At 39.5% G+C, this 14,511-nt stretch overlaps 1 protein-coding gene across 3 annotated transcripts in view; it reads left to right on the top strand.

Moving 5' to 3' along the window:
- Lrrc6 (leucine rich repeat containing 6) overlaps window positions 1–14,511 on the top strand; it is a 91,717-nt gene that overhangs the window by 4,738 nt on the left and 72,468 nt on the right. For all 3 annotated transcript variants that reach the window (XR_004516030.1, XR_781277.2, XM_010629582.2), the window contains exons 2-3: window positions 6,063–6,230; window positions 10,003–10,080. Coding sequence is in view for 1 of the 3 variants with exons in the window: in XM_010629582.2 (XP_010627884.1) it covers window positions 6,063–6,230; window positions 10,003–10,080 (246 nt within the window). In the remaining 2 variants the exon portion in view is untranslated. The remainder of the gene's footprint in view (window positions 1–6,062; window positions 6,231–10,002; window positions 10,081–14,511) is intronic.

Genomic DNA, 14,511 nt, shown 5'->3' with positions numbered 1-14,511 from the left:
ATATATATATATATGATTATTATCTCTTTTTCTTGGATTGTTCCCTTAACAAATATGTGCTGACTTTCTTTGTCTCTTCTGATCCATCTTCACTTGAAATCCACTTTGTCTGCAAATATACTAGCTACTCCTACTAGCTTTTTTTTCCATGTTCCTATTACATGGAGTATTGCTTTCCATCCTTTGTCTTTCAGTCTGTGATTTTCTTTTTGAGTTAAATGTTTCTTTTATGTAGTATATTGTTGGGTCTTGTTTCTTGATCCATTCTGCCAATTTGTTTCTTTTGATTGGTTAATTGATGGTTATAACTGATAGGTATTGACATATCCTTGTCATTATATTTTTTTCCTGTTGTTGGTTTTTTTTCTTTCCCTTCCATTTAATTGCTTGCCTTGCCTGATGGATTCCTTTTATTGGGATTCTTCCCAGTAGAGTTGGGTAATTGTTGTTTTTATTATCTTTTTCTACAATATCCTTTCAGAATTTTTTGGAGTGCTGATTTGGTGGCTATGAATTTCTTAAGGTGTGCTTTATTGTGGAAGTATCTTATTTCTCTATCAATTTTGAAAGCTACATTTGTGGGGTACATCAGTCTGAGTTGCAGATTCTTTACTTTGGGTCTTGAAACACTTCACTCCAAGCTCCCTTGATTTAAAGGTTTGTGTTGAGAAGTCTGCTGTGATTCTGATGAGGTTTTCTTTATAGATGATTTGTTTCTTTTCTCTAACAGGTTTTTATACTCGGTTCCTGTGTTGAATTTCTGGAATCTTGACTAATTATATGCTTTGGTGTAGGTTTTTTTTTTTTTCTGATCATGACTATTTGGGGTCCTATATGGTTCACTTATCTTTATGTCAAATTCTTTTTCTATGCTTGCAAAATTTTCTGTTATTACTGTTGTGAAAATGTTTTTAAATCCTTTGTGCTAGCTTCTGATTTTTCATTGATTTCAATTATTCTTATATTCTTCTTCTTTGCATTTTCTAGTAGCTGTTGGATTTATTTTTCGTGGTTTGATACTGTTTTAAAAAAGTTTTCCATTTGATGTTCTGCAACTCTGTGTTTTAGACCTGATATTCTGTCTTAACATTGGTTTATTTTGCTGTGTATACTTCCAATAGAACTTTTAGAGGCTGGGGATTTAGCTCAGTGGTTCCACTGCTGGCCATGCAAGCACAAGGAAGCGAGTTCAATCCCCAGTATCAAAAAAAAAAAAAAAAAAAAAAAAATCAATAGAACTTTTAATCTTTTTAAATCTGTTTTAGACTCCAGTTCTTTCTGATTTTGGACATTCATGGTTTCCTTGTCTTTCCTAAGCACCTCTTTTCTTTTTTCAATCTATGTCTGCTATAGATTCAATAATCATCGCTTCTCGGCCTTTTGGCTAAGATCAAGTGTAGATTCAATAATCATTTCCTGCATTATGGTCATCACCTCTTTAATTATCTCTGTAATTATTTCTGTTTTCATTTTGTCAAGTAACTTAGTCATCCATTGTATGACTGCCGCTACTACCATTTCAGAGCATTCAGTTTAGCAGCTTTTTTCTTCTACCTCAAGGCCACCTGGATTTGCCTTGGGCAAGTTGGGGATTATGGGTTTCTTCTTGCTTTGGTGTTTTCTCATTTTCAACTTTTTGTTTACTTGTGTTCTGCATTGAGGCTTGTGAATTGCTTCTTGTAGGTAGCTTTATACCTAGTATCAAGACTTCTTAAGGAAGTTACCTTTCACAGATATCTTCTAGGAATGGCCGACTTTTGCCCATTGAGTCTGTCCCAGGATCCTGTGTCTTCTGTTTAGTAGGGATGAAAGGTTGCAGCCTATTTGGCACCTAGCACCCAGTTCTTTGGCACTGGGCTGTAATATTGTTTAGGACCCCCAGCCAATCTAGGCATTAGCATATAAGGAAGATCAATTGATCAAAACAGCTATGTCACCTCAGCTAAAGTAATACAATCAGTAGTAACAATAATGCCACAGACTGGAAAATGACAAACTATGACAACTAATGATTTGCCACCTGATTTGTAAAACATTTATAGTTTTATAACAAAATCTAAGATAAATCAGAAAATTGTGTGCAGTAGATATCCACTCCATAGTGATTTTATCTTAAAGAAGAAATTTTTAAAGGGAGAAATGGAAAAACAGAAAACAAATAAGGAAAATGATTAGAAGTAAGGCTGAAGTACAAAGGAAGATTACCCAAGCTTAGGGAAACTGCTTAAGAAGACAGGAGGGAAGAAAAGAAGGAGAAACCAAAAACAACAACAAAACAAACAACCTAAAATCCATACACACAAAAAATAAGCAATCAAAAAAACAGAAAATAAAAAAGAAATTTATCTGTGGTTATCCTTTGGGGTCTCCAGTTTTATGGCAGTGTCCAATTCAAGGCATGGCTCTGCTCTCAAAAGGGAGGCAATCAGAGCCTATATTTGTGCTGGATAATCCCAGCAAGCCGGCAGTAGGAGTAGGGCTCGGTGCTGGTTTTGAAACTTTCAAATCTATAAAAGTTCAGGTTAAACCTGGCTTCTGGTCATGGGGTGAAGCCTGAGTCATTTAGCTTGTAGCACTATGGTCTTCTCTTGCCAGCCTGACCCTAGCTCCCTAACTATGGATGTCTCCGGTAGTTGTCTGTCACCCAGTCACTGTGGGAGTTTAACACTGGGTTCCCTGAGCTGAAGCCAACCCATGACAGTTCTGAGTCCCAAGTTCAGTTGACCTCTTCCTACAGTAGCATCTGACCAGGCACCTTCTCCAGGGGACATGGCAGATGCTTGGACTGGAGTCACTCACTGGATATTAATAGTGCTCAGCATCCACTGCTCCATTCTACTTGGTGCATTTCTCCCTGAAGGCCTCTGGGTTTGCTCACTTTCACTGTGTCTCTCTAGATGTGATTTTTCCTTTCTCTTAACACAAGCCAGGAGCCAGGGAGAATGTACAGGTTGTCCCTTCCTTTTACTATGTTGTGCTCTGTCTCTTCAATTTCTCTGTAGGCTCCAATTGCCCCTTCAGATCCTTCCTGGGTCCCAGGGATCCATCTCCCTCCTTTATTTCTTCCCCAAGTTGTTATTTTCCAGAGTCTGGATTCCATTCTTGGAGAGGATAGTTTATTGCTGCATGCCACTCTGCCATCTTCCCAGAAGTGAATAGATATCTTAGTGGTCCCAAGAGCCAGGTGGGCTGTGCTGATGCTCATGTGCCTATAGAAGGCCAGAGACCAGGTGATGCTTAGATGCTACCACAGTTTTCCTGAACACATTCGACCTAACTATGGATGGCAGCTCTGGTGGAGTTCAGGTTAGATAGATTACATCTTCAACATGGGTACCAAACTAAGCCTCCACCGGGAACTGGGGCAAGGATATAAGCAACAGCCTTTGTGTCAAGTTATAAATCAAACTGCTGAATAAGATGCAGCTTCTTCCCTTGATAATTGTACCTTCACAACAGCCCCAGGGGCTGCTTATAACAGACCTTTCTCAGATTTCTAGACGTTTTGTGCCACAGCATGGTGGCTTGGAGAGAGATGGTCCTCTGGCCTACTGTTACTTCCTTTCCTACCATTGACTATAACCTGGCCTCCCACACTCATGTATAAGGTGATGCCCTGGATTATCTATCCAGGTGATCTATATCCCTGGCAAACAGCTGTTCTTTGGACACACTGGGTGCAGGGGTGTGTACCTGATGGCTTAGTCTGTCTTTGGGGATGAACCTGGAGAAGTGGCCAGTGAGGACCTTGGGGAATGATTTGCGGGCCCTTGGGCAGCAAAACCCATCAGAAGGGATCACATAGTTTCTAAATGGGTAGATCCTCTTGGCCCCATGGACTCTGGGTCTAATGGAAGCAAAGCCTCTCATGTATACTTACCTGCTCCACAAGTTGTGAAATTTGAGTCACAGACACACTATTCAGCATCGAAGGTCGAACTAATAGTGGTAACTCCCATGTTTCATTGAGATAGCTCAGGTAATATTGATCATGCCATCTCACTCCTTTAACCCATCTTTCATCTTTGCTGTAAGAATGCGTTTTTTTTTTTCTCATTGAGTTTATTGGTATGCTTTATGTATACAGTATAGTTACATTCATCATTGGGATCTTATACCTTTACATGACAGGTCTTGATTCTCATTTTTTCCCCTTATCCCTGCCCTTGCTTCATATCAGAATGTTTTATAGATAAGTTACATAGGGACAATTCCTTTTAGTTTACAGAGCATCTTTATCTATACTCACGTTGGTTGTGCCCATTTATTTATTATTATTGGGTTGAACATTAGAACAAACCACTGTAGGAGGGTAGCTTTTTTCATACTTGGTCTTTAGGAAGTGTTTGTTTGTTTGTTTTCTTTTCCTTGAACAGATCAGTCTGTGTAAGCTGCCCTACAAAGTAGTAGTGACATTCCAGGGACAGACAGCAGGGTGCAAATGCAGTAGGGATCACAGCACTGGGGCTGGTGTAACTGTCTTTCAACCTCCTTTAAGCCACTTTGACCTGCCTCTTCCACACCTGAGTTTGTAGCATGTCTGCCTGTCAGCTGAGTCAAAGCTTAGAGCCGCAAGAACATTACTCACACATGGTATTTTAATTTCTGGGCTTCTACGTTCCCTCGTATTTCTTCTAAAGAACTGTCATTGCAAACAACCCAATCACCCAGGTTTTACATTTAGAAAAAGACAGGCTACATTTTTAAGGATGCAGCATAGACAGAAGCAGCCAAAGGTGCTGTGAACCAAATCAGTGTGCACACAAGTGATACTTCTGAGAAGCCTCAGAAGCCTAAAGAGAAGCCTTTGCTCATGTGTGAGGCAGTGTAACATAGTAGCTAAGAGTGCATGGTCTGGTTTTATGAATTTAAAACCTGGCTCCAGCACTTACTGCCAAGATCCAGAGAAGTCACTGAAACTCTCTGTGCTTCAGTCTCTCACTGGAGAAATGCATGCAGTCACTTTGCATATTTGTACTTTGATGCATGTAAAGCATTTACGGCAATACCTGGCATCTTCTAAGTGACAATGAGTAAGTCTTCATTATCTGTTGGAGTGGACATGCAATATTCCCACACTCTACCTAACTCGTGTGGATTTAAATAGGTCAATAACTTTCTAATAGCACTGGGAAGTACAGGATTTTTCCATTGTCCTTGCCCTTTTGATTTCAGGGTGTTTTATTTTTATCAGTACATGTTTGCAGGGCACAATGATAACACTCACCGCTGGGAGTTGGTCCATGTACATAACATATCTTAAGCCTTTAGCACCCCCTTCTCCAGTCTTCCCCTCCCTGCATCTCTTGGTCCTGTTTTCATTTGTAGGAGGTCTATCATTTTGCAAATATGGGTCCGATTTTGTCCCTGGCTCCAGGAGTGAACCATGGTATTGTCTCCCACCGCATGAGTCTGAGCAGCCCAGTGCAGCTCACCATTCTTGGTAGGGGTGGGAGCTTTCATCTCTGCTCCTAATGGGAGCAGCTTTTTAATTTTCCTCACAATTGAACAAGGGTTTGTTGCTTTATAAAAATTGTAATCCAAGACCTGGGGCATTCCTTTCTTTTCTCTTAAGCTGTAGTGAATACATGTTGGTTAAATGATCTAAAGAATGGACTTTTCTTCCTGAATAATGGGAAAGGTTTTCATATTTCTATTCCCCATTGTCCAGGCTGTACCTCCCAGTAGAAGTTAATCTGTCTCACATCAGGTTGTGGATCTTGTACACTTTGACGTGGTAACACCTTAAGTGTCCATAGCAACATTCTTATCTCCATTAGCCATCATTGTCTCCATACAGCAAGGTATAGGTGCACCTTTGAATGCAAAGACAAGACTTAAGCCATCATTCTGTCTCTTTCTTTCCTTTGCCTCACACCATGGCAAAAAGAACAGAAACTGCTGAAAGAGGTAATGTTTTTCTGATGTCTTTCCTTTTGAAAATCATTTGGGCTTGGAGTATTGACATTTAGCTGCAAATAAAATCCAACACATCAGTAACATAAAAACCAGATGATGAACAGTGGGGACAGAAATGTAATATGCTGCAAATTTTCTTTCAGTCACAGAAGACCTTATTAGGAGGAATGCTGAACACAATGACTGTGTAATTTTTTCCCTGGAGGAACTCTCCTTGCATCAGCAAGAAATAGAAAGACTGGAACATATTGACAAATGGTGCCGGGATTTAAAAATTCTCTATCTTCAAAATAACCTTATTGGAAAAATTGGTAAGTGTTGATACTTTGTTCTCATGGTTTTATAAACATTTGTGGGATAGAGAACTTTGCAAAATGCAGCGTTAAAGGGAAACAGTAGCTGAGAAAGAATGGCATGGGAAAACAGATGTAGACACCTCTCAGTAGTTAGATGTGGAACCTTTGCATGAGTAGTCAGTCTTGTTGCCCTAGAAATTCTCCATCAAGATGCTGGGAGATTAATTAGATGCAAGGAACACCTTAGCTGACCCAGTTTTTTGGAAAGTTTGACAGGGAGGAGGATGTCATTCACGCATTTGATTTTACTCTGCAAAACTGGAGAGGATCCTGTGGCTCTTAACAACTTGTCAGGCCACCCTAGACTGTAACTGTTAGTTCTGCCATATTTTTTTGCATGCAAGGCATTGTGCTGAGAGTTGGGTACTGGAGAGGTTCCGGTTTATAGTGCAAATGAAAGTTAACTGCAGGAGTCAGGTGGATAAAGATCAAAATACTAAGTTCTAAGTGATAAAGCTCTAAGCAGTGTGGGTTAGATTTGCAGCCAAGTGGGCTTGCAATTGCTGCCCCTATAATAACCCTAACTACTGAGTCATAACAAACATGAGCTTCCCTTATCCAGGTAGACCCTTGTTTTATGGTAGGAAAGGGTTGAAACCATGTGCTCTTTACTAAAAGAAAGATTCCAGGATCCAGAGATAGGACTGAGCATGCCCAGTTTCTTTTCCAAGTTTACCTATCAGATAAATTGTTCTTCCACACTCAGCCCCAGAAACCCCCAAAACAATGAGCTAAAAGGCAGAGGGAAGAAAACCCTGCAGAGTCATTTTAATGGCGGTCCTACCGTGTGAACACAGCTGAGCAGTGCTGCTGCTTGGAAAAGCAACAGTACAGTTAATGGTACCATAAAAGCAAGCATGGGCTCTGACATCAGGTAGGACTGGTTGTGAGCTCTGACACTTACAAGCTGTGTGAAATTAGACAAGTCAGTTAACTTGCCTGAGTCTTAGTTTTATTATCTACAAAACAAGGCTGATAATAAACCGTTCAGAATTGTGGAAGGGTCACATGAAGCAATGCTTTGCGTGGCACTCACCATGAATCAGTGCTCATTAGATTCAAGGTGGGGTGCTGCTGCTGCTATTAATGTTCTCATAACCCCAGAGTGCCCCAGGCCAGCAGAAGGAGGGAGTGAATGGAGCTGGTAGAGAGCTTGTGTGCTCTGGTCTTGGAGCCCAGAGGCCAGCCTTGAGGGCTGTAGCCACCTTTCTTTGGTGATGTGCTGTGCAAAATCTGGGGACATTTTTGGTGGTCACAGATGAGTGTTTATTGGGGTGCGTGCTACTGGGATCCAGTGGGTGGAGGCCAGGAATACTGCTAACCATATAGAGTATGGGACAGACATCTCCCCACAAGAAAGAATTATTGGGCCCCAAGTATGAGTATTGCTGGGACTGAGAAACCCTGGTGGTTAGGGTTGTGTCTCTAGGGTTGCAACAAGCCTAGATTTGCATCATTTCTTTTGAAGATTTAATAAAACACTCTATATTTCTTCAGAAATTATTTTCAGCATCTTTTAGTGTACCAGAAATTAGAAACTCTGGCACATTGTTCAATTAAAAAAGGCTGTTACAGAAAACCACTAGCCTTTATTCATGGGGCATTGAAAAACAGTCTTAATTGTACAAATCTAAAAGAGTTCCCCAAATTTTAATCTCCGCAGCTGGGTCCATCACAATTACTAATTAGTAGCATAGTATTTCAGGCTTTTTCAGAGCTGGGAGGAAGCTTAATTTTTTGCTTCCAAAGTATTCTTAAATTAAACACTCTTTTAAATCCTAATAATGGGATTTTTCAGTGCTCTGCGACCCATAAGTGGCTAGGCATTTATTTAGCGAGTAAGACTACTTCTGCAGGATTCAGAAGCTGTCCTGCCATTGAGATAGAAGCTTGCAAGACAAATGCCTTTTCTAGCACTCTGTGGCTCCCTGGGAGGTGCAGATGGGTTGGGCCTTGGAGGAGCTGGAGACCATCTGGGGTCCAGCACAGCAGGGAGTTGATGCGGTGGGGGTGGGGTACTCATGCCCCTCTGCAGTGTCTTCCCTGTGGGCCTCACAAAGCTGGGGGCTCAGAGTTCTTCCACCCAAGAAAGGATTTGGCCCCTACAAGCGGGTTGTCCTACTGTGTCAGCTGGGGACACCTGCTTCCAGAAGAGTTTGGACTATAGCACTCAAACCCTTCTCTGCTGCCCCAGAGGGTCTTGGGCATTTTTACTTAAGGAGTCTTTACCCCTACCTTCTAACCAGATTGGCCCTCTGCTTCTTTAATTGATTGAGGCAATTGTTTCTGAAACACATTGCATTTCTACCAGATAACTCTTTAGCATATAGAGGGCTAATCATATAACAAAGGCGGGGAAAGGGAATTCTATTTTGAACAGGTTTTTCTTGGGGGCTGGCAATTTTAACAGTGATAATTTTGAATATTTTCATGCAGGATGCAGACCAGACATTCTGTCTATCATAATTCTTGGCAGAAAGAAACCTCTAAATCTGTTGACGATTTAATGTTCAGATGTTGCCAGAGTCTTTTGTAAACATTAGTATTACTTAAATAATTTAATTGTTGAAACTTTATCCCCACATCCTCATTTTAAGAAATGAGTAGATAAGAGGCCTTGAGGGATAAACTGTTATTCTCATGTCTATGGGAACAAATTTTCAAAATTTTAGATGAGCTATTAATGGCAGTAAGGGATGATTATGCTATCATTGCTTGATATTTATAACATTCCCTGAAAATGGACAGGAGAGGCATTATTTAAGTGAGGCTGCCCCAAAGACACATTCCTTAGCAGGAACATTATCTTTCATGTCATCTAACAAAGGACTGTTCTTTTAAGGTACATGAATACTGTCACCATTCAGTGCCAATTTCCAGAGTCACATTTCCTGGCTGTACCAATTAGCCTTGGGTGAGTGGGCTTTCCCTGCCTTAGAACTGTATTCTCATATGTAAAAAGGAGACAATAGATTTTGCTTCATGAGGCTATTACGAGGTTAAAATAAGATATGCAAAATGCCTAGAACATCACGTGGCATACAATAAGCAATTGACAATTCGTTAACTGTATCTTATTTTTAACAGCTTTGAAAAAGCCCCACTTGATGGTGATTCTCTGACTGAATTGGCTATGCTTGTTGTTTTTGCTTTATGAATATTCAAATTCATCACACAAGAGAATCCTTTATCAGGTTGATTTGGGTTGTAAGCAAAAGAAACCCAACTCCCTGCAGCTTAACAGTAAGGAAGCCTGCGATTTCACCCAACTTAAAGTTGAGGTGCAGCAGACTGTAGGGTAGACTGATGCCTTCTGTCTGTTCCACACTGGTGCGCATACCCTGTGTGGCCTGTGGCACATGGCTGCCGGGTGCTTCCAGAGGCTGCTTGGCTTAAGCTTAGGTTCCAGAACCTTCACCAGCCAGAGATAGCTGTGCAGGCACTGACCCCGCCTGGTTAACCTGCCCACCCTCCGCCCCGGCCTCCGCCCCGGAGTTGGTGCTAGTTAGAGACTTGACTTGTGCATATCTAGGTTCCACTCCAAAAGATGGAGGGAGAAATGGATGTTGCATGAGAAATCGAGTTTCAGGTACAGATAAAGACTTGAAAAAGCAACAAGATTTTGATAACTATAAAATATTCCTTAGCATCTCTTTATCCTTTTCGTAATAGAGTATATTAAAATGTCTGTATCTTGAAGATTAATGATGTCATTTGTCTATTTCAGAAAATGTTAGCAAACTCAAGAAACTTGAATATTTGAATTTAGCTCTAAACAACATTGAAAAAATTGAAAATTTGGAAGGTAAGAATTTTCTTCAGTGATTTTTATTTTGAATTACATGAAAATTTAAATTAGCTTTAAATGGCATATCATGAACAATAAGCACTTTTAAAATCAACATTTTATGTAAATATTATATTAATTTTTATGAAAACTCGAACAATACAGTGATGTATAAATAAATAGGGAAGTCACCTTCAAAGTCATCCTAACCTAGTCTCTTTATTAAAAGTAGTGGCAGTTACACTTCCCTTATCTAGGACAGTTTTATTTTATTTGGCTTTCTATGAATGGGACTAAAAGTATTGTTTAGAAAATGAATTTCTTCCTTGAAATTTCCTTAAGAACTGGGCGGTGGGGGGTGGGTGGCTGGCTATGGAACAGAATTACCGTGGATGACTTTTCTAACCATTTGTCTGCAGATGGACATTTGGGAAGGTCCCAGCATTTTGCTATCAGCCGGGCTGCTACGAACATCCTTCTTTTCTTCATTTCATGTGCATGTGCTCAGTTTTTTCTTAGGTTTTATTTAGACATGGGATTCCTAGCTTTAAATATGCTTATGTTGAAATACACTGCCAGATTTTCCCAAAAAAGATTGTACCAATTTATGCTTGCACCTGCCAGTCCACGTCAGTGCCCATTTCTCCACAACTTGACTAACACTTTCTATAACATATCTTTTAAGAATTTGGTGTTGTCTAAAGATTGCTTTGTTTTGCAGCTTACTGATTATTACTGAGCTTGCATATAAAATTTCAGACATTTGCTGGTTGTGGTGGCACTTATGTGTAGTCCCATCACTCAGGAGGCTGCGGCAGGAGGATTGCTATGAGTTTGGGGACAGCCTGGGCTACAGAGTGAGTCCAAGGAGAGCCTGAACTGTATAGCAAGACTCTGCCTCAATTTTTGAAAATTTTTAAAAATTAAATTTCAGATATTTATTGAATATTTGTATTTCTCTAATGTGACTTAGAAGATGTTTCATATCTTTTTGTACCTTCTGTATTTATGTTCCTTTTTAAATGTGTTTCTACCTTCTAGACATTAATCCATTGTCATATATGCTACAAATATTTTCTCTTGATCAACTTTTCATTAATTTCAGTTATGATGCTGATGTGCAGAAGTGTCACATTTTAATATTCTGAGAGAGTCTTGCTATGTAGTTTAGGCTGTCCTTGAACTCACTAAGTAGTCCAGGTTGGCCTTGAACTCATGGAGATCTTCCTGCCTCAGCCTCCCATGTGCTGGGATCACAGGAGTGCGCCACCATGCCCAGCCTTAAGATCTAATTTTAATGATCGCATTTTTCACATTTAGTATTTGTAACCCATCTTAAATTTATCATGTGAGTCTTGCTATGTAGTTTAGGCTGTCCTTGAACTCACTAAGTAGTCCAGGTTGGCCTTGAACTCATGGAGATCTTCCTGCCTCAGCCTCCCATGTGCTGGGATCACAGGAGTGCGCCACCATGCCCAGCCTTAAGATCTAATTTTAATGATCGCATTTTTCACATTTAGTATTTGTAACCCATCTTAAATTTATCATGTAAAAATGAATCAAAACATACAATTTTCCTCAAAATGTCTCAAAATTGAAATAACTGGACATTTAAAAAATTAAGATATGGTTCATCAACCATAAAATTCACCATTTTAGACACAGTTCAGTGGTTTTTATTATCTGCCTCAATCACCACTATGCATTTTAGAACATTTTCATCATCTCAACGAAACCCTACATTCATTAGCATTCACTTCCCACCCCCACCTAATCCCTGAGCATTTTGAATCTACTTTCTCTCTCCATAGATTTTCCCATTCTGAACATATAGTATAAATGGAATCACACACTGTGTAGTCGTTTAAGCCTAAAGTTTTCAGAGCTCCTCCATGCCATTGCCTGTTTCGGATCTTCACTTCTGGTCATGGCTGCCTAATGCAGCATGGATGCACCACATCTGGCTGCCCCTTTGTTAGTTTTAGACAGAATTGTTCAGAATAAAAGGCTCCACCGTGACATTATCATACTTGCATACAATGTACCCACCCCAATTCCCCTTGGTCTTTTTCTCTTCCCAAGTAGAACCACTTTTACTTTCATCTCTCCACCAAGCACAGATTTCACATCTGAGAGAAAACATACAATATTGGTGTTTCTGAGTCTGGCTTATTTTATTTAACATGATGATCTCCAGTTTCATCCACTTTCCCACAGATGACATGATCTCATTCTTCTTTGAAACTGATATTCCTGTGTATGTGTGCGCCCATGTGTGTGTTTACAGGACAATTCCTTTAATCCTAATAATTTTGTCTATCCTAGAGGATGTCCCCTACATATTTAAAGAGAATGTGTATTTTATTTGGGTGAAATCTCTTAAAAGTCATCAGACCTAGTTTTTGTTTGTTTGTTCTTCCTTTTCAAGTGTTGTTCTTCTCTATTCTTTCTTGGCTGATGTGCTGTCTGGTTGTTCTATCCATTGTTGAAAGCTGATTACTGGGCTCTCTAAGAATGTTGAGCAGTTTATTTCTCCCTTCAATCATGTCATGTTTTATTTCCTGTATTTTGGTTTTCTACTATAGTTGCAAACATACTTATAATTGTTTAATCTTCTTGATGAATTGATCTTATCATTTAAATATTTTTCTTAAAGTCTATTTTGTCTGATACTAGTACAGCCACTTTAGTGTTTTTATGGTTACTATTGGCTTGGTATAACCTTTTCTATCTTTTAACATTGTACCTACTTTCTTCTTTTTTTTTTTTTAAAGAAGAAATGTTTATTTCATCACACAGTTTTTTTTCCTTTTAAATTGAATTTATTGGTACATTCTAGGTAGACGGTACAGTTACATTCATTACTGGGATCTTGTACCTTTACATGCCAGGTCTTGGTTCTCATTTTTTCCCCGTGTCTCCACCCTCCCTATCACCCCTCCTCTCCTCCCCACCTTCAAACACTTTAATTCCATTTTTACATTTTCTCATATATTTTTCCTTTTCCCTTGTTCCCCTTTCCCTATCCTTCTCACTGGCCCTACACCTTTGGTCCTTTTCTTCCTATTTCACGTTGCTAATTGTCCCATTAGGATCTTGAGTATTATTTTAGTTTTTCACACCAGAGAAACTATTCAGTATTTGCATATGTGTGATTTATTTATTTTACTTAGGAGTATATCCTCAAAATGTACCCATTTACCTCTGAATGAATCTACTTTCTCATTCTTTATGACTGAGTAGTATTCCATTTTATAGAAAAACCACATCATCTTTATCCAGTTTCCAACTGATGGGCAGATGGGCTGTTTCCAAGTTTTAGCTATTACAAACCATGCCGCTATAAACATGGGTGTGCATATATCACTGTGGTATGATTCTTTTAATTCTTCTGGAAAGATACCCAACAGAGGGATGGCTGCGTCAAACGGAACCTCTAATCCTAGTTCTTTAAGGTATCTCCATATTGACTTCCATAGTGGTTGAACCAGTCTGCACTCCTACCAACAATGGAGAAGGGTTCCTTTCTCCCCACAACTGCGCCAACATTGTTATTGTGTGATTTCTTGGTAGCAGCCGTTCGTTGTGGGGTGAGGTGAAATCTCAGTGTTGTTTTCATCTGCATCTCTTGAATGACCAGTGATGTGGAGCACTTTTTCATATATTTACTTGCTGCTTTTATTTCTTTGTTTAAGAAATTTCTTTTCATTTCAGATGCCCATTTTAGAATTGGATCTTTATATTTGGGGGGCTGGTTGTTTTGAGTTTTTTATATATTTTAGATAATAGTCCTTTGTCTGAGGAGCATCTGGTAAAAAGTTTTTCCCGAATTGTAGGTTGTCTCTTAGTTCTGTTGATGGTTTCTTTTGCAGTGCAGAAGCTTTTTAATAAGATGAGATCCCAGTTGTTGATTCTTTCTGCTAGTTCCCGTGCTACTGAGGATTTGTTCATAAAGTCTTTTCCTATGCCAGTGTCTTCCAGAGTTCTGCCTAACTTATCTTCCAGCAAGTTTAGTGTTTCTGTTTTACTATTTAGATCTTTAATCCACTTGGATTTTAATTTAGTGCATGGTGACAGGTAAGGGTCTAATTTTAATCTTTGGCAGGTTGAGATCCAGTTTTTCCAACACCATTTATTAAAGAGGCTATCTTTCCTCCAGTGGGGACTTTCAGCTCCTTTGTCAAAGATGAGGTAGCTGAGTGCATCTGGAGTTGTTTTTGTGTCTTCCAATCTGTGCCACTGATCCTCAGGTCTGTTTCTTTGCCAGTACCATGCTGTTTTTATCACAGTGGTTTTGTAGTATAGTTTCAAATTGGGAATTGTTATACCCACTGCCATGTGTCTGTTGCCTAGGATGGCTTTTGCTAATGCAGGTCTCTTATGGTTCCAAATGAATTTTTGGATTCTTCTTTCTAGTTCTGTGAAGTATAGTGTTGGGATTTCAATTGG

Source organism: Fukomys damarensis, unplaced genomic scaffold (genome assembly GCF_012274545.1).
Source record: "Fukomys damarensis isolate Sample0158 unplaced genomic scaffold, DMR_v1.0_HiC HiC_scaffold_5, whole genome shotgun sequence".
In the NCBI taxonomy this organism is placed as follows: Eukaryota; Metazoa; Chordata; class Mammalia; order Rodentia; family Bathyergidae; genus Fukomys; species Fukomys damarensis.
This window is presented reverse-complemented; position numbering and strand designations above follow the sequence as displayed.